At 44.7% G+C, this 27375-nt stretch overlaps 1 protein-coding gene across 2 annotated transcripts; it reads left to right on the forward strand.

Annotated features, from left to right (window-relative positions):
• The first annotated feature begins 1188 nt into the window (after positions 1 to 1188).
• Positions 1189 to 27301, forward strand: LOC110495968 (junctional adhesion molecule B). 2 transcript variants are annotated; one of them, XM_021571536.2, is made up of 10 exons: positions 1190 to 2080; positions 15684 to 15860; positions 16143 to 16292; positions 16402 to 16589; positions 22980 to 23082; positions 24639 to 24746; positions 24892 to 24904; positions 25423 to 25494; positions 25659 to 25692; positions 25951 to 27301. In XM_021571536.2, the coding sequence occupies exons 1-10, from the start codon at positions 2032 to 2034 to the stop codon at positions 25987 to 25989; spliced, it is 933 nt and encodes a 310-aa protein (XP_021427211.2). In that variant the 5' UTR covers positions 1190 to 2031; the 3' UTR covers positions 25990 to 27301. The 2 variants fall into 2 exon arrangements, with proteins under 2 accessions (XP_021427213.2, XP_021427211.2); XM_021571538.2 differs by lacking the exon at positions 25423 to 25494 and having other exon boundaries at positions 1189 to 2080.
• The last annotated feature ends 74 nt before the right edge of the window (positions 27302 to 27375 follow it).

Consider the following 27375-nt stretch of genomic DNA (forward strand, 5'->3'; position numbering starts at 1 on the left):
ACACACCCATGGACAAATTACAGTCCCCCCACCTCTCACCAATTGAGATGTTTGAATTGGTACCTGGAATTCCACACCATGGATATTATCCAGAGAAATGCATCAAAATGTAGCAAAAATGTTTTTGCCCACAAAAAGTAAATTCTTCCTGGGCTATGTAATCTAATATCAATTCAATATTTGAATCAACTAACGATGGGATAGGCCTATATTCCTTTGTAAAATATAGCTTAGACTGTTTTCTAAATATGATTTTGTATAGGTCTATAGGCATTAAAAAGAAGCATTCACAATAGATTATTCCACACCCAAACAAAGCTAAAAACTAAAATCCCTAAGCGTTGCGTGGGTAAAATCACTGGGGACGTGTGTTATGATAATTGCGTATTTTGCTCTTTAACCTGTTAATTCATATGTTTTGCGACCGTGATATATAGGCCTAAAGGCAGAGACAACAAGAAAACGGTGGCAAAATAAATTCAACCACACCTTTTTTTTGTTTTTAACACAAAACCAGATAGCAACCTCTGTCCAGCATATTGCATGTAGAAACACACAATTACATGACCTACAGCATGGTCAAGCAAGGTAACGTTTCCAACATTTTTGGATCACTAAACAACTATTGATTTAGAACCACAGAGTTACCACAAGTTGAAAAGAAAACAGGAGCTGCCTCCACTATTCCAGCACCATTTCAACATCATCAAATCACCTCTGCTTAGTCGAATACAATGACGACTTAAAGATACCAAAAATAGTTGGATCATAATCGCCATTATAATCATTGGCCAGGACGAATAATTATGTAAAACCACAAGTCCAAATCCCTATCTCCAGCCATGGCTAATTAAGGAAAGGGACAATTTTAGCTATCTAGCTGGCCACAGGAGTACAACCACGACATGCAACAATTCAAGTTTTATGTAATTTAAGTATGCTCTCAATAGGATGTGATAGGAGTGATAACAAACTCCAAACTGGCTTCCCTTTTACACTTCTTTTTGTTGGTGTGCCACACAGTCAATCTCGTTCAGTTTAACTCAACGCTGATTGGCACATTTTGTATGCTTTTTTTATCAAGGGAGGCCGGATGCTTTCTGGCTTCCGTTGGCTTCCGTTGCCTTCAATCCTACGGGCGGCAACAATGTCATACTCATTTGGACCAGACAGCATCATGTAGCTGGCCTACACATAGAGAAACAGAGGGACGCTGTTTCGCTCGTTCGGAAGTTTTCTCCTGTTAGACATTCAGCCTCTTGCGAATTGAAGGACAATTATGAATCACAGAGAGACGATAGATACAAACTAATTGTATGCATTTTATTCGTTAAAAAAATGGGCATCCTGGATTCCCTTGGCATCCATGAATACACGCCAAAGGGTACCATTGTGCGCCGTTTCTTCCCTCTATCTGAAAGCATTGTCCGAGTTCGACAATTGTCCGACAATCACACCTGGCAACAGGTGTCGCTTCCTATACCCTTCGTGGTGGTCCTCTTTTATAGTAATTCATCAAAATGTATCAAAGTAAATAGCATGGCGTTATGCCTGTGGGCACTGGGTAGATAGGATTTAAGTGCTCAGACTATGACACATACTCACAGAAAAAAACTGTCATCAGTGCAGTTGGCCATTGGTGGCGCGTTGCGTGTAGTGCGCGTCTTGGACACAGCGTTTCGCTCTCTGCATTCCTTCTCAAGGAGCTCCCCACCAACTCGCTTCCTCGCACCACCACCAAACCTCCCTCCCTACCACAACAGTAAGATAGCAGAGAGCCCGTCTACAGTGACAGAGGGCAGCAGTATGCCCTGCAGCTAGTGTAATAGTTTACAGAAAGTCCGAAATTGTGACTTCCGAACCGCCCGCGCGCTGCCTAACTGCTCAGGAAATACTACGGAGTTTTGGAACATAATTTCCCCAAAGGAGTGACGAGATTTTGGAGTTGTGGACAAGTGCGGGAACAGGTTGACGCTCAAGAGCAGCTCATCTTTCGAGAAAGGACAGACTTTTGAACAGCAGGAGTTCAGGATGGAGAAAGCGCCACTGTTTTTGCCCCTTGTCATTCTACTGATGCAATGTAAGTAAACTTGCATTTAGACTACTCCTCCGAATGATAACGAGTAATTCGTGTGTGTTTGTTTGCGTGCTTGCGCGCCCGTGTAATGCATATTACATGTAGAGTTGAGCTGTATTGGTATTCTTGATAATTAAATTACCATCATCCCTATCGCTTTTGTATGTGTAATGCCATGTCCGCTGTTTATGTTTAGAAAAATAAGCCATTATAGATATATATAAGTCATTTTAGATATAAAATATTGATAAAGCACCTAATAAAAAAAAACATGATTATTGTTATTTTACTATGAACTGCAAGATCATTATATCATGTTGATGCTTCTGGTCACACACACACAACAAAGGGGCCAGCACATGATTCGGTTGCAATTGACTTAATTTATTGCTTAATCATCTTCGTTTCTGGAGAAACATATGACCTGTACTAAAGTTTTCCAACGTTGCCGGTCTTTCGTATACAGTAAATGCATCATGTCCTAGACCAAGAGCACACTCCATACGCCTTCCTCCTTGTGCGTGCGTGCGTGTTATTGCGATGATATTGGACTACATGTAACTACAGAAAACAGATATGGACCACTAATGTGGCCTTAAGTTATTGTTGGAAACAGGCCAGTCTAATTGGGATGTGGGCAACCCAAGGGTGGGTACCACCAACTTTGATAACAGCAGGTCATCATGTGGTTCCATCCCAAATAGCACCCTATTCCTTTTATAGTGCACTACTTTTTATCAGGGCACATAGTGCTCGGGTCAAAAGTAGTGCACTACAAAGGGTGCCATTTGGGACGATTCCATGATGTCAGTGAGATGCCAGGGGAGGGGCTGCATTCAGGTCTGCCCAACTGTTGATGACTGCTGATTTATTGTTTGGAACTCAAATCAAAATCAAATCAAATTTATTTTATATAGCCCTTCGTACATCAGCTGATATCTCAAAGTGCTGTACAGAAACCCAGCCTAAAACCCCAAACAGCAAGCAATGCAGGTGAAGAAGCACGGTGGCTAGGAAAAACTCCCTAGAAAGGCCAAAACCTAGGAAGAAACCTAGAGAGGAACCAGGCTATGTGGGGTGGCCAGTCCTCTTCTGGCTGTGCCGGGTGGAGATTATAACAAAACATGGTCAAGATGTTCAAATGTTCATAAATGACCAGCATGGTCGAATAATAATAAGGCAGAATAGTTGAAACTGGAGCAGCAGCACAGTCAGGTGGACTGGGGACAGCAAGGAGTCATCATGTCAGGTATTCCTGGGGCATGGTCCTAGGGCTCAGGTCCTCCGAGAGAGAGAAAGAAAGAGAGAATTAGAGAGAGCATATGTGGGATGGCCAGTCCTCTTCTGGCTGTGCCGGGTGGAGATTATAACAGAACATGGCCAAGATGTTCAAATGTTCATAAATGATCAGCATGGTCGAATAATAATAAGGCAGAACAGTTGAAACTGGAGCAGCAGCACAGCCAGGTGGACTGGGGACAGCAAGGAGTCATCATGTCAGGTAGTCCTGGGGCATGGTCCTAGGGCTCAGGTCCTCCGAGAGAGAGAAAGAGAGAAGGAGAGAATTAGAGAACGCACACTTAGATTCACACAGGACACCGAATAGGACAGGAGAAGTACTCCAGATATAACAAACTGACCCTAGCCCCCCGACACATAAACTACTGCAGCATAAATACTGGAGGCTGAGACAGGAGGGGTCAGGAGACACTGTGGCCCACTCCGAGGACACCCCCGGACAGGGCCAAACAGGAAGGATATAACCCCACCCACTTTGCCAAAGCACAGCCCCCACACCACTAGAGGGATATCTTCAACCACCAACTTACCATCCTGAGACAAGGCTGAGTATAGCCCACAAAGACCTCCGCCACGGCACAACTTAAGGGGGGGGGGGGCGCCAACCCAGACAGGATGACCACATCAGTGACTCAACCCACTCAGGTGACGCACCTCCTCCAGGGACGGCATGAGAGAGCCCCAGTAAAGCCAGTGACTCAGCCCCTGTAATAGGGTTAGAGGCAGAGAATCCCAGTGGAAAGAGGGGAACCGGCCAGGCAGAGACAGCAAGGGTGGTTCGTTGCTCCAGAGCCTTTCCGTTCACCCTCCCACTCCTGGGCCAGACTACACTCAATCATATGACCCACTGAAGAGATGAGTCTTCAGTAGAGACTTAAAGGTTGAGACCGAGTTTGCGTCTCTGACATGGGTAGGCAGACCGTTCCATAAAAATGGAGCTCTATAGGAGAAGGCCCTGCCTCCAGCTGTTTGCTTAAAAATTCTAGGGACAATTAGGAGGCCTGCGTCTTGTGACCGTAGCGTACGTGTAGGTATGTACGGCAGGACCAAATCAGAGAGATAGATAGGAGCAAGCCCATGTAATGCTTTGTAGGTTAGCAGTAAAACCTTGAAATCAGCCCTTGCTTTGACAGGAAGCCAGTGTAGAGAGGCTAGCACTGGAGTAATATGATCAATATGATCAAATTTTTTGGTTCTAGTCAGGATTCTAGCAGCCGTATTTAGCACTAACTGAAGTTTATTTAGTGCTTTATCCGGGTAGCCGGAAAGTAGAGCATTGCAGTAGTCTAACCTGGAAGTGACAAAAGCATGGATTAATTTTTCTGCATCATTTTTGGACAGAAAGTTCCTGATTTTTGCAATGTTACGTAGATGGAAAAAAGCTGTCCTTGAAATGGTCTTGATATGTTCTTCAAAAGAGAGATCAGGGTCCAGAGTAACGCCGAGGTCCTTCACAGTTTTATTTGAGACGACTGTACAACCATTAAGATTAATTGTCAGATTCAACAGAAGATCTCTTTGTTTCTTGGGACCTAGAACAAGCATCTCTGTTTTGTCCGAGTTTAAAAGTAGAAAGTTTGCAGCCATCCACTTCCTTATGTCTGAAACACATTCTTCTAGCAAGGGCAATTTTGGGGCTTCACCATGTTTAATTGAAATGTACAGCTGTGTGTCATCTGCATAGCAGTGAAAGTTAACATAATGTTTTCGAATAACATCCCCAAGAGGTAAAATATATAGTATGATGTAAAATATATAGTATATAGTGAAAACAATAGTGGTCCTAAAACGGAACACCGAAATTTACAGTTGATTTGTCAGAGGACAGACCATTCACAGAGACAAACTGATATCTTTCCGACAGATAAGATCTAAACCAGGCCAGAACTTGTCCGTGTAGACCAATTTGGGTTTCCAATCTCTCCAAAAGAATGTGGTGATCGATGGTATCAAAAGCAACTGTGGAACTGTTTGGAATAGTTTGCTTCAGACTTGATTGGGCTGTGTTCTGTCCTGTAGATCAGGTAAGGCTTGTTTTAAGTCTTGAACATTGTGGTGCCATTTCGGATGCAGACATTTTGCAAGCACCGCCACCACCAACCCTGACTGGCACAGCTGGCACAGCTGTTCCTGTCAGAGCAGTGCAGGGTTACAAAGATACAGAGGGGCTTTGTTCTCCTAGGAAAACACACACGCACACTCCCACCATGAAATGCTTGCAGGAGAACCGTGTTCGAACCCAGTTGTGCTTGTGTGTCCCCGGTTTGGGGTCTCATTATGTCAGGGTTGTTATCACGTCTGTGTTATCTCAAGGAGACCCCCCCTCAAGGTGGCTGGTGTTCGCCACAGCCGACACTATGACAACAGTTTCTTTAACCCAGGGATGCTAATGATGGATCCTGATAATATAGAATAAAACGCTTGCTATCTCTCTCAATCTGTTTCTTCCTATCTCCCTCCACATCTCATCCTCTCTGTCTGTCTTTCTCCCTTATCCTCTGTCTCTCTCTCCCTTTCTCTCTTTGTCCATCCAGCCAGGGAGAGACAATGTTCCTCCTCAGAGAGACAGAGGGAGGGATGAGAGGCACACAGCTGCAGTGATAACAATGTTACACATACTCACATGTAACACAGACAGCAAGCAGGGAGGGACAAAATGCACAAGGCTGCACTTTTACTGTCTACTGTACTCAAACATCCTGAAGGACAATGTGAATAGGCAACATGAGCCTGCAGTTTGAATTCATACAATGCACATCAAACGTAATAGAGCAAGCACTCTGCCACTGATAATGTGTAGGCCTATGTAGACCTAATTGCCTAAATACTCATAACTAAGATTCAGAACGAGAATTCAAAATCAATGGGGGGGACACATTCCGTTTTTCTGTTTATTTCCTGTGAATCGACTAGATTGAAATTAAATTGAGTATGCTTCATTGTTCATTGTTTTTCAGCGAGGAAATTGTTTCCGTTTTGTTTCCCAAAATTTGCTCTTCTTTCATAGCCGTTCACCCTAAGAGGACCTGTAAATCCATTATTTGACCACTATGTAGGGAATGGGATGCCATTTGGGATGTAGACAGTGGGGGAATGGGATGCTCTTCAGTGGGGAAAGCAGGAGACCAGGATAATTGGTTAGGACCCCCCCCCCCCCACCCCACCCCCACCCTCTGGTCCACTAATAGAACCAAAGGAAGTAGTGCAACAAACAGAGGCTAACTAAACAGGAAGCTAGCAGTGAATGGCTCATTTGGTTGTTGACCTCAGTTAAGTACAGGGTAGACCAGTGGGTTCCCGACCAGGGGTACTTGGCCTTGATAAGACTCATGAGTATAGGCTTACTGGTAAAATGCACACGAGGGGGTACTTCAGGGGTACTCCAGGCAGAGCAAAATTCAGTTAGTGGTACAGTGACCGAAAAAGATTGGGAACCACTGGTGTAGACTGGGTGCTTTAGGTCTTTCGGTGTGACGTTTACCAGCATTGGGCCATGACAAATAGCCTTGTGCTTTGCGGGACAGAAATTGTCAGTATTTAATTAATTGTGCGGAATATAGTATTAGTAGGTTATGCAGTGTTACAGGTGTCATTACAGTTATCTAGTTGAGCATGTGTGTGAATAAGTGTGTTATCTGAATTACATCTCAGTATTTACTGAAACAATGGAAGGAAAAATGTATGTTGGCCTATACAAACACAACACAAAATAAATGTGTTTGTCTGGGTGTGTTAAATATGTATCTGTGTAAAGCTAGCCGATTTGAACTTAACGATTTATGATGGAATTGAGCAGCGACTAGTGTGGACGGTCTGGAGCTCTGACGTCACATAAAATGAAGTTTTTATCAGTACCCAAAGGATAGCACGCCGTTACACAGGACATTGTCTCATGTGTGCAACATGGAGTGGCAATTGAATGCAAGCTTCACACGTTTTTTGTTTTATTGTTAAAACATTTCTAGCCGGTCTATCTATGGGTAACAGTTGACATGTTATGCTTGACCCGCTCAGTTTTCCACCACAAAACACCAGAAAATGACCAAAAAGAGTAAAACCAGCTCACCTGCTTTTACACTAATGTTCAATGTTTATTTTGAAAAAAAGTTTAGTTCACGTAACACGGTTGACCTTAAAATGAGGGACAGACATAAATGAATCAATAATGAAAGAAATAATCTTCAGAAATGACTTTGTCAAAGCAACAAAATAACTAGGGATTTACAATGATGGTGAAATGTTGGGGTTACGTGGGTTAAACACTTTCTAGAATCATAGAGAGGGACATGTAGAGGGACATGTCAAAATGCTGAATTTTGGCACTTTAGCAAGGCTTTATTCATATAAAAAACAGTGGTGTAAAGTACTTAGTAAAGTACAGCTACCCCCCTAAACTACTTAAGTAGTACTTTTTACTAATTTATATTTTTGACAAATTTTACTTCACTACATTCCTAAAGAAAATAATGTACTTTTTACTCCATACATTTTCCCCGACATCCAAAAGTACTAGTTACATTTTGAATGCTTAGCAGGACAGGAAAATGGTCCAATTCACACACCTATCAAGAGAACATCATTGGCCATCTTCACTGCCTCTGATCTGATGGAATCACTAAATATAAATGCTTTGTTTGTAAATTATGTTCGGGGTAAGCCCCTGTCTATCCATAAATACATTTAAAAAACAATAAATTGGTGCTCTCTGTTTTGCTTCATATAAGGAATTTTAAATGATTTATACTTTTACATTGATACTTATGTACATTTGAAGTTGGAAGTTTACATACACTTATGTTGGAGTCATTAAAACTCGTTTTTCAACCACTCCACACATTTCTTGTTGACAAACTATAGTTTTGACAAGTCGGTTAGGACATATACTGTGTGCATGACACAAGTCATTTTTCCAACAATTGTTTACAGACAGATTATTTCACTTATAATTCACTGTATCACAATTCCAGTGGGTCAGAAGTTTACATACACTAAGTTGATTGTGCCTTTAAACAGTTTGGAAAATTCCAGAAAATGATGTCATGGCTTTAGAAGCTTCTGATAGGCTAATTGACATAATTTGAGTCAATTGGAGGTGTACCTGTGGATGTATTTCAAGGCCTACCTTCAAACTCAGTGCCTCTTGGCTTGACATCATGGGAAAATCAAAAGAAATCAGCCAAGACCTCAGAAAAAAGAATTGTAGACCTCCACAAGTCTGGTTCATCCTTGGGAGCAATTTCCAAAAGCTTGAAGGCACCACCATCTGTAAAACAATAGTACGCATTGGACCATGCAACCGTCATACCGCTCAGGAAAGAGACACGTTCTGTCTCCTAGAGATAAACATACTTTAGTGCGAAAAGTGAAAATCAATCCCAGAACAACAGCAAAGGACCGTGTGAAGATGCTGGAGGAAACAGGTACCAAAGTATCTATATCCACAGTATAACGAGTCTTATATTGACATAACCTGAAAGGTCGCTCAGCAAGGAAGAAGCCACTGCTTCAAAACCGCCATAAAAAAGCCAGACTACGGTTGGCAACTGCACATGGGGACAAAGGTTGTAGTTTTTGGAGAAAAGTGTTACGGTGCGTGAATGAGGACCCAAAAGCGAATTAACGTAAACAGAGCTTCTTTAATAACAAAACATAGGTAGGCTCAGATGGACCGGCAGATTCCGACAGGACAGGACAAGGTTGCAGCAAACATGACGATAGTCTGGTTCAGGCATGAAAAACATAAACAAAAATCCGACAAAGACAGGAACAAAAACAGAGAGAGATATAGAGGACTAATCAGAGGGAAAAAGGGAACAGGTGGGAAAAGGGGTGACGAGGTAGTTAGGAGGAGACAAGGAACAGCTGGGGGAAAGAGGGGGAGAAAAGGTAACCTAATAACGACCAGCAGAGGGAGACAGGGTGAAGGGAAAGGACAGAAACAAGACACAACATGACAATACATGACAGTACCCCCCCACTCACCGAGCGCCTCCTGGCGCACTCGAGGAGGAAACCTGGCGGCAACGGAGGAAATCATCGATCAGCGCACGGTCCAGCACGTCCCGAGAGGGAACCCAACTCCTCTCCTCAGGACCGTACCCCTCCCAATCTACGAGGTACTGATGACCACGGCCCCGAGGACGCATGTCCAAAATCCTACGGACCCTGTAGATGGGTGCGCCCTCGACAAGAATGGGGGGGGGGGGGGGGGGGGGGGGGAGACGAGCGGGGGCGCGAAGAACGGGCTTGACACAGGAGACATGGAAGACCGGGTGGACGCGACGAAGATATCGCGGAAGAAGAAGTCGCACTGCGACAGGATTAATGATCCGAGAAATACGGAACGGACCAATGAACCGCGGGGTCAACTTGCGAGAAGCGGTCTTAAGGGGAAGGTTCTGAGTGGAGAGCCAAACTCTCTGACCGCGACAATATCTAGGACTCTTAGTTCTACGCTTATTAGCAGCTCTCACAGTCTGCGCCCTATAACGGCAAAGTGCAGACCTGACCCTCTTCCAGGTGCGCTCGCAACGTTGGATAAAAGCCTGAGCGGAGGGGACGCTGGACTCGGCGAACTGAGATGAGAACAGCGGAGGTTGGTACCCGAGGCTACTCTGAAAAGGAGATAGCCCGGTCGCAGACGAAGGAAGCGAGTTGTGGGCGTATTCTGCCCAGGGGAGCTGTTCTGACCAAGACGCAGGGTTGCGAAAAGAAAGACTCCGTAAGATGCGACCAATAGTCTGATTGGCCCGTTCTGCTTGACCGTTAGACTGGGGGTGAAAGCCGGAAGAGAGACTGACGGAAGCCCCAATCAAACGGCAAAACTCCCTCCAAAATTGAGACGTGAATTGCGGACCTCTGTCCGAAACGACGTCTGACGGAAGGCCATGAATTCTGAAAACATTCTCGATGATGATTTGTGCCGTCTCTTTAGCAGAAGGAAGCTTAGCAAGGGGAATAAAATGAGCCGCCTTAGAGAACCTGTCGACAACCGTAAGAATAACAGTCTTCCCCGCTGACGAAGGCAGTCTGGTGACAAAATCTAAGGCGATGTGAGACCACGGTCGAGAGGGAATGGGAAGCGGCCTGAGACGGCCGGCAGGAGGGGAGTTACCGGACTTAGTCTGCGCGCAGACCGAACAAGCAGCCACGAAGCGACGCGTGTCATGCTCCCGGGTGGGCCACCAAAAACGCTGGCGAATGGAAGCAAGCGTACCCCGAACGCCAGGATGGCCGGCTAACTTGGCAGAGTGAGCCCACTGAAGAACGGCCAGACGAGTAGGAACGGGAACGAAAAGAAGGTTCCTAGGACAAGCGCGCGGCAACGGAGTTTGAGTGAGTGCTTGCTTTACCTGCCTCTCAATTCCCCAGACAGTCAACCCGACAACACGCCCCTCAGGGAGAATCCCCTCGGGGTCAATGGAGGCTACTGAAGAACTGAAGAGACGAGATAAAGCATCAGGCTTGGTGTTCTTAGAGCCCGGACGATAAGAAATCACGAACTCGAAACGAGCGAAAAACAGCGCCTGACGCGCATTAAGTCGTTTGGCAGAACGGATGTACTCAAGGTTCCTATGGTCAGTCCAAACGACAAAAGGAACGGTCGCCCCCTCCAACCACTGTCGCCATTCGCCTAGGGCTAAGCGGATGGCGAGCAGTTCGCGGTTTCCCACATCATAGTTACGTTCCGACGGCGACAGGCGATGAGAAAAATACGCGCAAGGGTGGACCTTGTCGTCAGAGAGGGAGCGCTGAGAAAGAATGGCTCCCACGCCCACCTCTGACGCGTCAACCTTGACAACGAACTGTCTAGTGACGTCAGGTGTAACAAGGATAGGTGCGGATGTAAAACGATTCTTGAGGAGATCAAAAGCTCCCTGGGCGGAAACGGACCACTTAAAGCACGTCTTGACAGAAGTAAGGGCTGTGAGAGGAGCTGCCACCTGACCGAAATTACGGATGAAACGACGATAGAAGTTCACGAAGCCGAGAAAGCGCTGCAGCTCGACGCGTGACTTAGGGACGGGCCAATCAATGACAGCTTGGACCTTAGCGGGATCCATCTTAATGCCTTCAGCGGAAATAACAGAACCGAGAAATGTGACGGAGGAGGCATGAAAAGAGCACTTCTCAGCCTTCACAAAAAGAAAATTCTCTAAAAGGCGCTGGAGGACACGTCGAACGTGCTGAACATGAATCTGGAGTGACGGTGAAAAAATCAGGATATCGTCAAGGTAAACGAAAACAAAGATGTTCAGCATGTCTCTCAGGACATCATTGACTAATGCCTGAAAGACAGCTGGAGCGTTAGCGAGGCCGAAAGGAAGAACCCGGTATTCAAAGTGCCCTAACGGAGTGTTAAACGCCGTCTTCCACTCGTCCCCCTCCCTGATGCGCACGAGATGGTAAGCGTTACGAAGGTCCAACTTAGTGAAAAACCTGGCTCCGTGCAGGATCTCGAAGGCTGAAGACATAAGAGGAAGCGGATAACGATTCTTCACTGTTATGTCATTCAGCCCTCGATAATCTATGCAGGGGCGCAGGGACCCGTCCTTCTTCTTAACAAAAAAAACCCCCGCTCCGGCGGGAGAGGAGGAGGGGACTATGGTACCGGCGGCAAGAGCTACAGACAAATAATCTTCGAGAGCCTTACGTTCGGGAGCCGACAGAGAGTATAGTCTACCCCGGGGGGGAGTGGTTCCCGGAAGGAGATCAATACTACAATCATACGACCGGTGTGGAGGAAGAGAGGTGGCCCTGGACCGACTGAACACCGTGCGCAGATCGTGATATTCCTCCGGCACCCCTGTCAAATCACCAGGCTCCTCCTGTGAAGAAGAGACAGAGGAAACAGGAGGGATAGCAGACATTAAACATTTCACATGACAAGAGACGTTCCAGGAGAGGATAGAATTACTAGACCAATTAATGGAAGGATTATGACAAACTAGCCAGGGATGGCCCAAAACAACAGGTGTAAAAGGTGAACGAAAAATTAAAAAAGAAATGGTTTCGCTATGATTACCAGAAACAGTGAGGGTTAAAGGTAGCGTCTCACGCTGAATCCTGGGGAGAGGACTACCATCCAGGGCGAACAAGGCCGTGGACTCCCTTAACTGTCTGAGAGGAATGTCATGTTCCCGAGCCCAGGTCTCGTCCATAAAACAGCCCTCCGCCCCAGAGTCTATTAAGGCACTGCAGGAAGCTGACGAACCGGTCCAGCGTAGATGGACCGACAAGGTAGTGCAGGATCTTGAAGGAGAGACAGGAGTAGTAGCGCTCACCAGTAGCCCTCCGCTTACTGATGAGCTCTGGCTTTTACTGGACATGAAGTGACAAAATGACCAGCAGAACCGCAATAGAGACAGAGGCGGTTGGTGATTCTCCGTTCCCTCTCCTTAGTCGAGATGCGGATACCTCCCAGCTGCATAGGCTCAGCACCCGAGCCGGCAGAGGAAGATGGTAGTGATGCGGAGAGGGGGGCAACGGAGAACGCGAGCTCCTTTCCACGAGCTCGGTGACGAAGATCAACCCGTCGCTCAATGCGAATAGCGAGTTCAATCAAGGAATCCACGCTGGAAGGAACCTCCCGGGAGAGAATCTCATCCTTTACCTCTGCGCGGAGACCCTCCAGAAAACGAGCGAGCAAAGCCGGCTCGTTCCAGCCACTGGAGGCAGCAAGAGTGCGAAACTCAATAGAGTAGTCTGTTATGGATCGATTACCTTGACATAGGGAAGACAGGGCCCTGGAAGCCTCCTCCCCAAAAACAGATCGATCAAAAACCCGTATCATCTCCTCCTTAAAGTCCTGATACTGGTTAGTACACTCAGCCCTTGCCTCCCAGATTGCCGTGCCCCACTCACGAGCCCGTCCAGTAAGGAGAGATATGACGTAGGCGACACGAGCAGTGCTCCTGGAGTAAGTGTTGGGCTGGAGAGAAAACACAATATCACACTGGGTGAGGAACGAGCGGCATTCAGTGGGCTCCCCAGAGTAACACGGCGGGTTATTGATTCTGGGCTCCGGAGATTCGAAAGCCCTGGAAGTGGCCGGTGGATCGAGGCGGAGATGGTGAACCTGTTCTGTGAGGTTGGAGACTTGGGTGGCCAGGGTCTCAACGGCATGTCGAGCAGCAGACAATTCCTGCTCGTGTCTGCCTAGCATCGCTCCCTGGATCTCGACGGCTGAGTGGAGAGGATCCGAAGTCGCTGGGTCCATTCTTGGTCGGATTCTTCTGTTACGGTGCGTGAATGAGGATCCAAAAGCGAATTAACGTAAACAGAGCTTCTTTAATAACAAAACATAGGTAGGCTCAGATGGACCGGCAGATTCCGACAGGACAGGACAAGGTTGCAGCAAACATGACGATAGTCTGGTTCAGGCATGAAAAACACAAACAAGAATCCGACAAAGACAGGAACAAAAACAGAGAGAGATATAGAGGACTAATCAGAGGGAAAAAGGGAACAGGTGGGAAAAGGGGTGACGAGGTAGTTAGGAGGAGACAAGGAACAGCTGGGGGAAAGAGGGGGAGAAAAGGTAACCTAATAACGACCAGCAGAGGGAGACAGGGTGAAGGGAAAGGACAGAAACAAGACACAACATGACAATACATGACAAAAAGTCCTCTGATCTGAGGACTGTTTGGCCATAATAACCATCGTTATGTTTGGAGGGAAAAGGTGGAGCCGAAGAACACCATCCCAACCGTGAAGTACGGGGGTGGCAGCATCATGTTGTGGGGTGCTTTGCTGCAGGAGGGTCTGGTGCACAAAATAGATGGCATCATGAGGATGGAAAATTATGTGGATATATTGAAGCAATATCTCAAGACATCAGTTAGGAAGTTAAAGCTTGGTCAGTTAAAGCTTGGTCACATTGTCATTGGAGTGTGGAAGACCAAATTGAGAATGACCCCAAGCATACTTTCAAAGTTGTGACAAAATTGCTAAGGACAACAAAGTCAAGGTATTGGAGTGACCATCACAAAGCCCTGACCTCAACCATGTAGAACATTGGTGGGCAGAACTGAAAAAGGCTACAAGGAGGCCTACAAACCTGATTCAGTTACACCAGCTCTGTCAGGAGGAATGGGCAAAAATGTACCCAATTTATTATGGGTAGCTTGTGAAAGGCTACCTGAAATGTTTGACCCAAGTTAAACAATTTAAAGGCAATGCTACCAAATACTAATTGAGTGTATGTAGACTTCTGATCCACTGGGAATGTGATGAAAGAAATAAAAGCTGAAATTAATCATTCTCTCTACTATTATTCTGACATTTCACATTCTTAAAATAAAGTGGTGATCCTAACTGACCTAAGACAGGGAATCTTTACTAGGATTAAATGTCAGGAATTGTGAAAAACTGTGTTTAAATGTATTTGGCTAAGGTGTATGTAAACTTCCGACTTCAACTGTATATTTCAAACCAAATACTTTTAGACTTTTACTCAAATAGTATTTTACTGTAGGACTTTTACTTGATTCTTTTTCTATTAAGGTATCTTTACTTTTACTCAAGAATGACAATTGGGTACTTTTTCCACCACTGAAAAACCTGATTTTTCTCCATGTGGTACAGTATATATTAAAATGCTCTTTGTTTAATATAACAGGATTTTATGCAATGTTGGTGCACAATTTCTACTTAAAATGTCAAAAGGGACGCGAAAGGCAGTCTTTTCATGGAACAACCCAAATATTCAGTGTGCGTGTGTGTGGTACATAAAATTATTGTACCAATCTGTGGTTCAGTTAAACCCCCCCCCCCCCCCCCACACACACACACACACACACACACACATATGCACATGCAACACATACTCCTCCCTCAATGGATGGGCGTTACCCGGGCGACCTGTGGACAGCAACAGGATGACAAAACAATAATCTTGACCCCTGCAGCAATCAAACGACAGGAAGGACTGCTCCTATTTCCTGTTCCTGTCAAGATGCACATGTTCAACTGGAGACACACACATACAGGCACAGATGCACACAAACAGACACAGCCAGCCAGCCAACCAAACAATCAGCCATGAGTCATCATGCTCCACCACCAATCTGGTTCAGAGGAAAAACTGGTTCATAACAGATATAATTGGTTCATACAACATTTACAACTGGTTCATCGTAACTGAATATAACTGGTTTATAACAGATTATAAACTTGTTCATAAATCAGCTATAAAGCAACTATAATCAGTTATCACTGCGTTAACTTGTTCATAACTTGTCCTCCATCTTACAACCCTTTTCCCACAACCCCATATGTGGCACCTCTCTCTCTCTCTATCCCTCAGGCCTTCCCATTGTCCCTGTTACCGTGTCAACAACCACACCCAAGGTAGAGGTCCGTGAGAACTCTGATGCGGTTCTGAGCTGTGGTTTTCGGACCGAGAAGGAACCGAATCCTCGAATCGAGTGGAAGAAGAAAGGAACAGATGTATCATTTGTTTACTATGAGGGACAATTCAGAGGTGATTGGCTGTCCTGGCACATTCTCTTCCATCGTTCTCTTTCTGTCTGTTTTAACCCCTGTCCAGAGCCCATCTTCAGACTCCGATTTCATTTACTTCCTCACAAGGGAAATTCATTTTAAGAGCTTTGTCAACGTAAAGCAGGATGTGATGAACATTACAAAGAAATTTGTATCAGAAGTTACCAGATGGATGATGTTAGTTTAAGTAGAACATTTGTCCTTAAGAAACCACATCTCCACATCCCCCCTTCTCTGTGTTGACCGGTTTCCACTCTGCCAGGAGCCTTTGCGGGGCGTGCAAGGATCAAGGGGGCAACGGTGACCCTACAGAGGGTGACCCAGAAAGACGCGGGTGAATACCGCTGTGAGATCACTGCCCCTCATGACACCATCACCCTTGGGGAGACTAACATTACCCTCACAGTCTTGGGTGGGTACCATACCGTCTGTCTGATTGAGTGTGTCTGTGTGTTGTCTCAGACATGCCGTTTGTGCACCCCCTTAACTCTGCTGACATTGTGGCTGTACCCTCCCCACAGTTCCCCCCCACACGCCATCCTGTGAGATCCCCAGCTCGGCCCTGACGGGCTCTATGGTGCAGCTGCGTTGTTTGGACCAGCAGAGCATCCCCCCAGCCACCTACTCCTGGTACAAAGACGACAAGCTGCTGACCCCCTCCCGCATGGCCAACGCCACCTACCACCTCAACCCATTCACCGGCATACTGGTGAGATACTTTTTAAGAACAGTGTAGTGTATATACAGTTGTACCATTGATGCTTTGGCATGATTTACTCAATGTACAGTGCATTCAAAGAATTCAGACCCCTTCCCTTTTCCACATTTAGTTACGGTACAGCTTTATTCTAAAATGGATTAAATTAATAAAAAATCCTCATCAATCTACACACATTATCCCATAATTACAAAGTGAAAACAGGTTGTTCCGAAATGTTTGCAAATGTATTATAAATTAAAAAACAGAAATACCTTATTTATATAAGTATTCAGACCCTTTTCTATGAGACTCGAAATTGAGCTCAGGTGCATCCTGTTTCCATTGATCATCCTTGAGATGTTTCTACAACTTGAATGGAGTCCACATGTGGTAAATTCAATTGATTGGAAATTATTAGACAGGCACACACCTAAAGCTGGCCGCCTGGCCAAACTGAGCAATCGGGGGAGAAGGGCCTTGGTCAGGGAGGTGACCAAGAACCCGATGGTCACTCTGACAGAGCTCCAGAGTTCCTCTGTGGAGATGGGAGGACTTTTCAGAAAGACAATCATCTCTGCAGTACTCCACCAATCAAGCCTTTATGGTAGAGTGGCCAGACAGAAAACAATCCTCAGTAAAAGGCACCACAGCCCACTTGGAGTTTGCCAAAAGGCACCTAAAGACTCTGACCATGAGAAACAAGATTCTCTGGTCTGATGAAACCAAGATTGAACTCTTTGGCCTGAATGCCAAGAAACACATCTCAAGGAAACCTGTCACCATTGCTACGGTGAGGCATGGGGTGGCAGCATCATGCTGTGGGGATTTTTCTCAGCAGCAGGGACTGGGAGACTAGTCAGGATTGAGAGAAATATGAACAGAGCAAAGTACAGAGAGATCCTTGATGAAAACCTGCTCCAGAGTGCTCAGGACCTCAGACTGGGGCAATGGGGGGGGGGGGGGGGGGGGGGGGGCAATGCAAATAGTCTGGGTAGCGATTTGATTAGCTGTTCAGGAGTCTTATGGCTTGGGGGTAGAAGCTGTTAAGAAGCCTTTTGGACCTAGACCTGGCGCTCCGGTACCGCTTGCCATGCGGCAGCAGAGAGAACAGTCTCTGACTAGGGTGGCTAGAGTCTTTGACAATTTCTAGGTCCTTCCTCTGACACCGCCTGGTATAGAAGTCCTGGATGGCAGGAAGCTTGGCCCCAGTGATGTACTACCCTCTGTAGTGCCTTGTGGTCGGAGGCCGAGCAGTTGCCATACCAGGCAGTGACGGAACCATGCTCTCGATGGTGCAGGATCTGAGGACCCATGCCAAATCTTTTCAGTGTCCTGAGGGGGAATAGGCTTTATTGTGCCCTCTGACTTGCCTAGTTAAATAAAGGTTAAATAAAAAATAAATACAAATTCACGACTGTCTTGGTGTGTTTGGACCATGATAGTTTGTTGATGTGGACACCAAGGAACTTGAAGCTCTCAACCTCCTCCACTATAGCCCCATTGATGACAATGGGGGCATGCTCAGTCCTCCTTTTCCTGTAATCCACAATCATCAACCTGACAGAGCTTGAGAGGATCTGCAGAGAAGAATGGGAGAAACTCCCCAAATACAGCTGGGCCAAGTGTGTAGTGTCATACCCAAGAAGACTCTAGGCTGTAATCACTGCCAAAGGTGCTTCAACAAAGTACTGAGTAAAGGGTCTGAATACCTTAAATGTGATATTTCCGTTTTTTTTTTTTAATAACTTTGCAAACAAAACATTTGTCATTATGGGGTGTTGTGTGTAGATTTATGAAAAACAAAAACAATTTAATCAATTTTAGAATAAGGCTGTAACGTAACAAAATGTGGAAAAAGACAAGGGGTCTGAATTCTTTCCAAATGCACTGTATGTGCCAGTAAAGCAATTTGAATTTGACAGAACGAGTGCCCAGCCACACACCCACTGACTGTGTGTTACAGAGGAGCCACACTAGGGCGTCAAGAAAATAGTAGTTTTTTTACCTGCTATACTGGAAGTGTAACTTTTGGCCAACGAGAGCAACGTGCAAGCTTCTATATCCTATTGTGAGCTGCGGGAAAAAATCTTGAAAATAGAACCAACGTAGAACTTCACCTACTTCCCTTCACCCACTTACGCCCAAGTTTCATTGAGATTAATAGGAGCGCCTCACGTTCCGTATACTGCAAGTTATGTATCCGATGTAGCATGCCTCCAAAACAGACTCCAATACATGGAAGTATAACCAACCGCTAGCACAGTATATGATAATATAAACCTCAGTAGGACACTGAAACCTTGGCTACAGTTCAGACCAACAGTGGCTACCTCAAATCAAATCAAATTGTATTGGTCACATACACATGGTTAGCAGATGTGTAGCGAAATGCTTGTGCTTCTAGTTCCGACAGTGCAGCAATATCTAACAAGTATTCTAACAATTCCACAACAACTACCTAATACACACAAATCTAAGTAAAGGGATGGAATAAGATTTTTTGACATATACAGTTGAAGTCGGAAGTTTACATACACAGGTTGCAGTCATTAAAACTTGTTTTTCAACCACTCCACAATTTCTTGTTAACAAACTATAGTTTTGGCAAGTTGGTTAGGACATCTACTTTGTGCATGACACAAGTCATTTTTCCAACAATTGTTTACAGACAGATTATTTCACTTACAATTCACTGTATCATAATTCCAGTGGGTCAGAAGTTTACATACACTAAGTTGACTGTGCCTTTTAAACATCTTGGGAAATTCCAGAAAATGATGTCATGGTTTAGAAGCTTCTGATAGGCTAATTGACATGATTTGAGTCAATTGGAGGTGTACCTGTGGATGTATTTCAAGGCCTACCTTCAAACTCAGTGCCTCTTTGCTTGACATCATCGGAAAATCTAAAGAAATCAGCCAAGACCTCAGAAAAAAGAATTGTAGACCTTCACAAGTCTGGTTCATCCTTGGGAGCAATTTCCAAACGCCTGAAGGTACCACGTATATCTGTACAGACAATAGTCCACAAGGATAAACACCATGGGACCACGCAGCCGTTACATACCGCTCAGGAAGGAGACCCGTTATGTCTCCTAGAGATAAACGTATTTATGTGTGAAAGGTGAAAATCAATCCCAGATCAACAGCAAAGGACCTTGTGAAGATGTTGGAGGAAACAGGTACAAAAGTATCTATATACACAGTAAAACAAGTCCTATATTGACATAAACTGAAAGGCCGCTCAGCAAGAAAGAAGCCACTGCTCCAAAACCGCCATAAAAAAAGCCAGACTACGGTTTGCAGCTGCACATGGGGACAAAGATCGTACTTTTTGGAGAAATGTCCTCTGGTCTGATGAAACAAAAATAGAACTGTTTGGCCACAATGACCATCGTTATGTTTGGAGGAAAAAGGGGAGGCTTGCAAGCCGAAGAACACCATCCCAACCATGAAGTACAGGGGTGGCAGCATCATGTTGTGGGGGTGCTTTGCTGCAGGAGGGACTGGTGCACTTCACAAAATAGATGGCATCACGAGGGAGGAAAATTACGTGGATATATTGAAGCAACATCTCAAGACATCAGTTAAAGCTTGGTCACAAATGGGTCCTCCAAATGGACAATGACCCCAAGCATACTTTCAAAGTTGTGACAAAATGGCTTAAGGACAACAAAGTCAAGGTATCCTATAGAACATTTGTGGGCAGAACTCAAAAAGCGTGTGCGAGCAAGGAGGCCCACAAACATGACTCAGTTACACTAGCTTTGTCAGGATGAAGTGGGCCAAAATTCACCCAACTTATTGTGGGAATCTTGTGGAAGGCTACCCGAAACGAAATAAGAAATAAAAGCTGAAATTAATAATTTTCTCTACTATTATTCTGACATTTCACATTCTCACAAGAAAGTGGTGATCCTAACAGAATTTTGACTTGGATTAAATGTCAGGAAGTTTAAATGTATTTGGCTAAGGTGTATGTAAACTTCCGACTTCAACTGTAAATATATGGATGAGCAATGACCGAGCGGCATAGGTAAGATGTAATAGATGGTATAAAATACAGTATAAACATATGGGATGAGTATTGCAAGATATGTACGTAAATATTATTGAAGTGGCATTATTAAAGTGACTAGTGATCAATTTATTAAAGGTGCCAATGATTTCACGTCTGTATGTGGGCATCAGCCTCTCTGTGTTAGTGATGACTGTTTAACAGTCTGATGGCATTGAGATAGAAGCTATTTTTTGGTTTCAGATGCAGGGTGAACTGGCAGTGGCTTGGGTGGTTGTTGTCCTTGATGATCTTTTTTGGCCTTCCTGCGACATCGGATGCTGTAGGTGTTGTGGAGGGCGGGTAGTTTGCCCCGGATAATGTGTTGTGCAGACCGCACCACCCTCTGGAGAGCCCTGCGGTTGTGGGCGGTGCAGTTGCCATACCAGGCGGTGATACAGCCCGACAGGATGCTCTTAATTCTGCATCTGTTTTAGGTGAGAAGCCAAATTTCTTCAGCCTCCTGCGGTTGAAGAGACGCTGTTGCGCCTTCTTCACCACACTGTCTGTGTAAGTGGACCATTTCAGTTTGTCCATGATGTGTACGCTGAGGAGCTTTCCACGTTCTCCACTGCTGTCCCGTCGATGTGGATAGAGGTGTGCTCCCTCCGCTGTTTCCTGAAGTCCACAATCATCTCCTTTGTTTTGTTCATGCTGAGTGAGAGGTTGTTTTCCTGACACCACACTCCGAGTGCCCTCACCTCCTCCCTATAGGCTGTCTCATTGTTGTTGGTGATCAAGCCTACTACTGTTGTGTCATCTGCAAACTTGATGTTGGAGGTGTGCATGGCCACACAGTCATGGGTGAACAGGGAGTACAGGAGGGAGCTGAGCACACACCCTTGTGGGGCCCCAGTGTTGAGGATCAGCGAAGTGGAGATGTTGTTTCCTACCTTCACCACTTAGGGGTGGCCCGTCTGGAAGTCCAGGACCCAATTGCACAGGGCGGGGTTGAGACCCAGGGCCTCAAGCTTAATGATGGGCTTGGAGGGTACTATGGTGTTGAATGCTGAGCTATAGTCAATGAACAGCATTCTTACATAGGTATTCCTCTTGTCCAGATGGGATAGGGCAGTGTGATGGCGATTGTATCGTCTGTGGACCTATTGGGGCGGTGTGCAAATTGAAGTGGGTCAAGGGTGACAGGTAATGTATAGGTGATATGATCCTTGACTAGTCTCTCATAGCACTTCATGATATCAGAAGTGAGTGCTACGGGGTGATAGTAATTTAGTTCAGTTACCTTTGCCTTCTTGGGACACAGGAACAAGGGTGGACATCTTGAAGCATGTGGGGACAGCAGACTGGGATAGGGAGAAATTGAATATGTCCGTAAACACACCAGCCAGCTGGTCTGCGCATGCTCTGTGGACGCGGCTAGGGATACCGTCTGAGCCGGCAGCCTTGCGATGCTTAACACGTTTAAATGTCTTACTCACATTGGCCACAGAGAAGAAGAGCCCACAGTCCTTGGTAGCGGGCCGTGTCGTTGGCACTGTATTGTCCTCAAAGCGGGCAAAGAAGGTGTTTAGTTTGTCTGGAAGCAAGACGTCCGTGTCCTTGACATGGCTGGTTTTCTTTTTGTAGTCCGTGATTGTCTGTAGACCCTGCCATGTACGTCTTGTATCTGAGCTGTTGAATTGGAACTCCACTTTGTCTCTATACTGACATTTCTCTTGTTTGATTGCCTTGTGGAGGAAATAACTACACTATTTGTATTCGGCCATATTCCCAGTCACCTTTCCATGTTTAAATGCGGTGGTTCGTGCTTTCAGTTTTGCCCGAATGCCGCCATCTACGGGTTCTGGTTCGGGTAGATTTTAATAGTCACAGTGGGTACACCATCTCCTATGCACTACCTTATAAACTCACTCACCGAATCAGCATAGACATTTATATTATTCTCTGAGGCTAATTGGAACATGTCCCAGTCCGCATGTTCAAAACAATCTTGAAGCGTGGATTCCGATTGGTCAGACCAGCGTTGAATAGTCCTTGTCATGGGTATATCCTGTTTGATTTTCTGCCTATGGGAAGGGAGGAGCAAAATAGAGTCGTGGTCAGATTTGCTGAAAGAAGGGCCGGGGAGGGCCTTGTATGCATCGCGGAAGTTAGAGTAGCAGTGATCCAGTTTATTGCCAGCGCGAGTGCTGCAATCAATATGCTGATATAGGTCACTTCCCTTTGGTCAGACATCAACCCATATAGACCCTTAGTTTGGAAGCACATTAGTACATTTTAGACCAATTGTCAAAAATACTGTACAGGTTCTGTGCATCATCTTCCTTCCTCTTTTTATTTCTGCTGAGCTCTTCATCTGTCTCTTTCCCTCTCCTCTGGCAGGAGTTTAAGACGGTGGCGAGAGGCGACACGGGACAGTACAGCTGTCTGGCATCAAACAAAGTGGGGCAGTCCAAGATGTGTGAGGCTAAACACATGAAGATAGGTGGGTGTGCATGTGCGTGTGTAATTATAAGAATGATTGTTGTTCATATGAGTGTAGTTTTGTCTTTCCACAAACTAGCATGACTCTCGTGCTTGAAACCACATTTATATGGTCTATAACCAACACAGTTACAATACCAGGGCTAGTGTTATATGTCTTGTAAAATCCCAAGAGTAAACAGTACTGTGAGGAGTATGTTTTTCGATACAGGCATTTTTCTATGGAATCTGGAGATCAAGCAAAGAAAAAGTAGAAATAGCTTGAAAAATAAGGAAAAGGTTTATTTGGACAAGGTTGTCTAAGTAAGAGAAACCAGTCCACTGCCCCTTGCGCCCCCCCTACTGCTGGTCAGATGTATTTATTTTAATGATAGGTATGATGTGCAATGAATAGATTGTTTTAATGTGAAATGAATATGGTTGATTTTTAAGGTAAGGGAAAAGTGCAGTGAATAGTGTCACTTTTTAGGATGCCAATATAAATCAATGTATTGTCATTTTGTCTTGCCTTTTAATCATTAAATGTGTTATTGTTTTTACCATCGAGGACCACTTTTTAATACTTTCAAGTGATATCCTCTGGGTCCACATTGTACATTTTGTTGTATATGTCTGTTACACAAAATAAATTCAATTAAATTGTGAAGTGTAGGCATACAACTGTACAATTGGTATTCTAACCTTCTTTGTTGCATCCAGGAAAACATTAAAACAAATGGAATCAACAAAAAGAGTCATGAAAGAAAAAACCCTCACAACAAAAACAAAAAAGACCTCTTGAATAACCCCCAGAAGGATAACCGGGACGTGGCTTTTGTGGAGTGATTGGTAACGATGCTTCAAGAGTGACTTGTCGATGTGTTCAGATGGTCCCTGGTTTGAGCCCAGGTTAGGGTGAGGAAAGGGACAGAAGCAACACTTTTACACAAATATCTGAAAAAGGTATTCTTACCAGTTGTTCAAAGGAGGCAAAGGCCCCCAGTAGGTACAGATCCCTTATGGCATGGATCCTAACTTTTCCCCTTTTCCCAAAGGAAGGATTCCTCACTATTGGGAGCAGGAATGACATTGTTCTGAGGTGAAAGTGTACCTTAACCTGTTTCCAAATACAGATGTGCAATGGGTTTGTGTATATCAAGTGATTTCCCAAGGCATATAAGGGACATCATTACTGCACCAATGGAGTAGGGGCAGCAATCCTCATGCTCCACGTCAAGCCAAAAGGATGTGTCAACGAGCCAAAACATGACAGGGTTTTTAGCTTTAAATCGGGAAGAGTACAGTTTTGTAATTTCAATCCCTGGGTAGGTGAATTTTTCAGAGGAAATCTCAAATGGGAGATGTTTTAACCAAGAAGGGTCCTGCACTCAAACAGGCATTAATTCACTCTTATTCCAATTGATTCTGTAGCCAGAGAAGGAACAAAACAAATGAATCAGATCGCAGATACTGGCTTGAGGGTTGGTTACATATCATCTGCTTCTATAGAAATGTTATTTGAGGTGTCCTTAGTATTGAAATCAACTAGTATGACTCTCTCACTCTCCGCTCTTTCAGAGGATGTAAACATGGCAGGGGTCGTTGCTGCGGTCGTGGTCATCTGTCTGGTCATCGCCATTTGTGGCTTCGGAGGGTACTATGCACACCGTAATGGCTACTTCAGAAGTGAGTCTGTCTGTTCCTTTCTCTGTCTGTCCATGTACATACAATATGTGTCTGTCTGTCAGTTAGTAAATACAATTTACAAAGTTTTTTGCTCACTTCCTATTACTTTGTCTCCACTCTCCTCTTCATTTATGTCCATCTCCAGGACACAAAGGAAGGTAAGAGCTTGTCTCCTTAATTCCAATAACAATTATTAAAATACAGTGTAGACACCCTGACACTGAATACATCTAGATTGCTGTGTAACTACCACTGACTAATAGAGGTGTGTACGTTTTAAAGTGCTGAGTAAGTTCAGTAGAGTGACAGGTGTGATTGAGCCCAGCGGTGCAAGCCTGTCTCTTCTCACAGAGAGAGACACTAACAGGTGTTCCATGACCCAGTTAGAAAAAATATATGTTTTATTTATATTTTGACTGACTGACTCTAGATTAGGCCAGTTAGATGACTAAGAATACTATCATGATTATTTTGTATTAATTATAAATAATAATAATTAATCACTGTTTATCTAGGGAAGTCACATTGTGATTGACATCTTTTTCAAGTGAACCCTGGCTGCTAATAAACTCCCCTCCCGGCTGAATTGTGATTAGCTTACCCCCTCCGTTAGTAACCCTGAGCATGGCGTGTGAACCTCATCACTCCCTCACTCAACTTTGCCCCCCCCCCCCAGGTCCTTTTGGATCCCTCAGTGTCATGGTGTGGCCCACATCAGCAGCCAGAACCTCCATAGAACAGAAGACAAGAGTCTGACCCACAGAGTAATAGATTTAAATGTAGAGGTTCTTTGATCGAGGCCAATGTTTTTTCTGAGACCACAGTTGCATCACATTTAGTAAACTCCCTCCCTCTCGCTCCCTCCACTTTGTCAAACAATCTAGTATCTTTATAAATGCCTCTGTCTTCCAGGACTAATGCCAACTACAGCCCACCGCCCCAAGATGTGAGTTTTTCTCCGATTTTCTGTTGGTTGTATTCATGGTATTATATTCACAGGAAATGTTGACTTGAGCATTACCGCTTACACATAACATTTTCTAACCATATTAAAAGACAATATGATAATTTCTATTAGAATTATCTTGGCAGTAGTAGTAGTAAGTAAAATTCCCCCAATGGTTACTAATAATGAAGAGAGAAAGAGCTGAACTGCAGTAGTTCTGACCGAATGAAAATATGCTACTGGTTTTTTCTCTCTCAGCCTGCGGACTTCAAACACACCCAGTCTTTCATGCTGTGAGGCTCTCAACAACCCCCTAAAAGACACTACACAGACACTAGCACCATGACAACACTGGAGTAGTTTTATTCGACCCAAATGAATAGCTCTAAGAATAATACATTTTTGGGGAACTGACCAACCCTGCTCTCCTCACCCTTGTGGATGGATAGCAAGGAGGGGCAGACAACTCTGCGTAGAGGCCATTTATTCCTCCTGTTTTGCTGTACCTGGGCCCTCAATGCAAGCCTATTATATTAGTCACATGGTACTCCCCTCTAGTGGCCAAGTTGTTAAACTACAGACTATATCGCCCTCCTGTGGCAGACCCGTGGAATTGTGTTCCACACATGCTCACTTCCCCCTCTACTGGCCAAAACATTAACTACCTAAATCTTATTTTATACCAAAGACTTGAACATGGCATCTGAGTGTAATATACTGTACATATTTTCTGATGGCTATTGGCTAAGCATTTATGTGAACACGAGAGCAATCACATTAGGGCTCCGTAATGGCACAAGGCACTGCAAGAGACGTTACTACAGTCCCTGGTTCGAATCCAGGCTGTATCACCTCCGGCCATGACTAGGAGCCCCATAGAGCGGCGCACAATTGGCGCCTCGCTATGGGACTGTTAAGAACATGGTCTAACCCGGCCAAACCCTAAAGACGCAGGGCCAATTGTGCGCCACCCTATGGGACACAGCCTGGAATCGAACCTGTAGTGACACGCCACTCTGGAGCCCAAAATTACATAGACTAACACAGGGGCTAATTAGAATACAGGTAATTTAAAAAAAATAATCCACATCATAATCCGTCTGTTTTAAGACGGAGAAATTGTTTTTTGCAGTGTTTGTCAGACCAGGAGACATCCCGAAAAACAAATCTTATGGATTGCTTCCTCTCCATTTTGAATATTGGCCATCCACTATATTGTTTTCAGAACAGTGCAGGAGACACTGTAGGATCGATTCAGTGCTATGATTGCAATTTAAAAGGCGATGTTCTTATTTTCGCAGACTGCCTTCATGTTAAATGCTGCATATGTTGGCTCAATAGCTCTGAACTTCGGAAACACTAATTGAATTGTGACCGTTGAGATGGACCCCTGCTCACCTGAATATGCCCAGTGCATATCAAATGTAGTTGTCATATTATATCTAGAGGCTCTTTTTTAAAGTGTTTTTTTTGTATTGTTTAACCTAAAGTATTATCGTGCTACTGCATTTTTTCCTAATAGAGAGTATGTTTCTTAGGCTATGGATGGATGGGTTGATGTAAGTGTATTCTTTGTAAAATGTTTACTCTGTATTAAAGATTTATCAAAAATTTGTTCAATAATTTCTCACCACGTAGTCTTTTCCTACAGCCGCTGGAACAGGGTGGAGCACAGGTGAATGA

The sequence above is a fragment of the Oncorhynchus mykiss genome, chromosome 18 (assembly GCF_013265735.2).
Source record: "Oncorhynchus mykiss isolate Arlee chromosome 18, USDA_OmykA_1.1, whole genome shotgun sequence".
In the NCBI taxonomy this organism is placed as follows: Eukaryota; Metazoa; Chordata; class Actinopteri; order Salmoniformes; family Salmonidae; genus Oncorhynchus; species Oncorhynchus mykiss.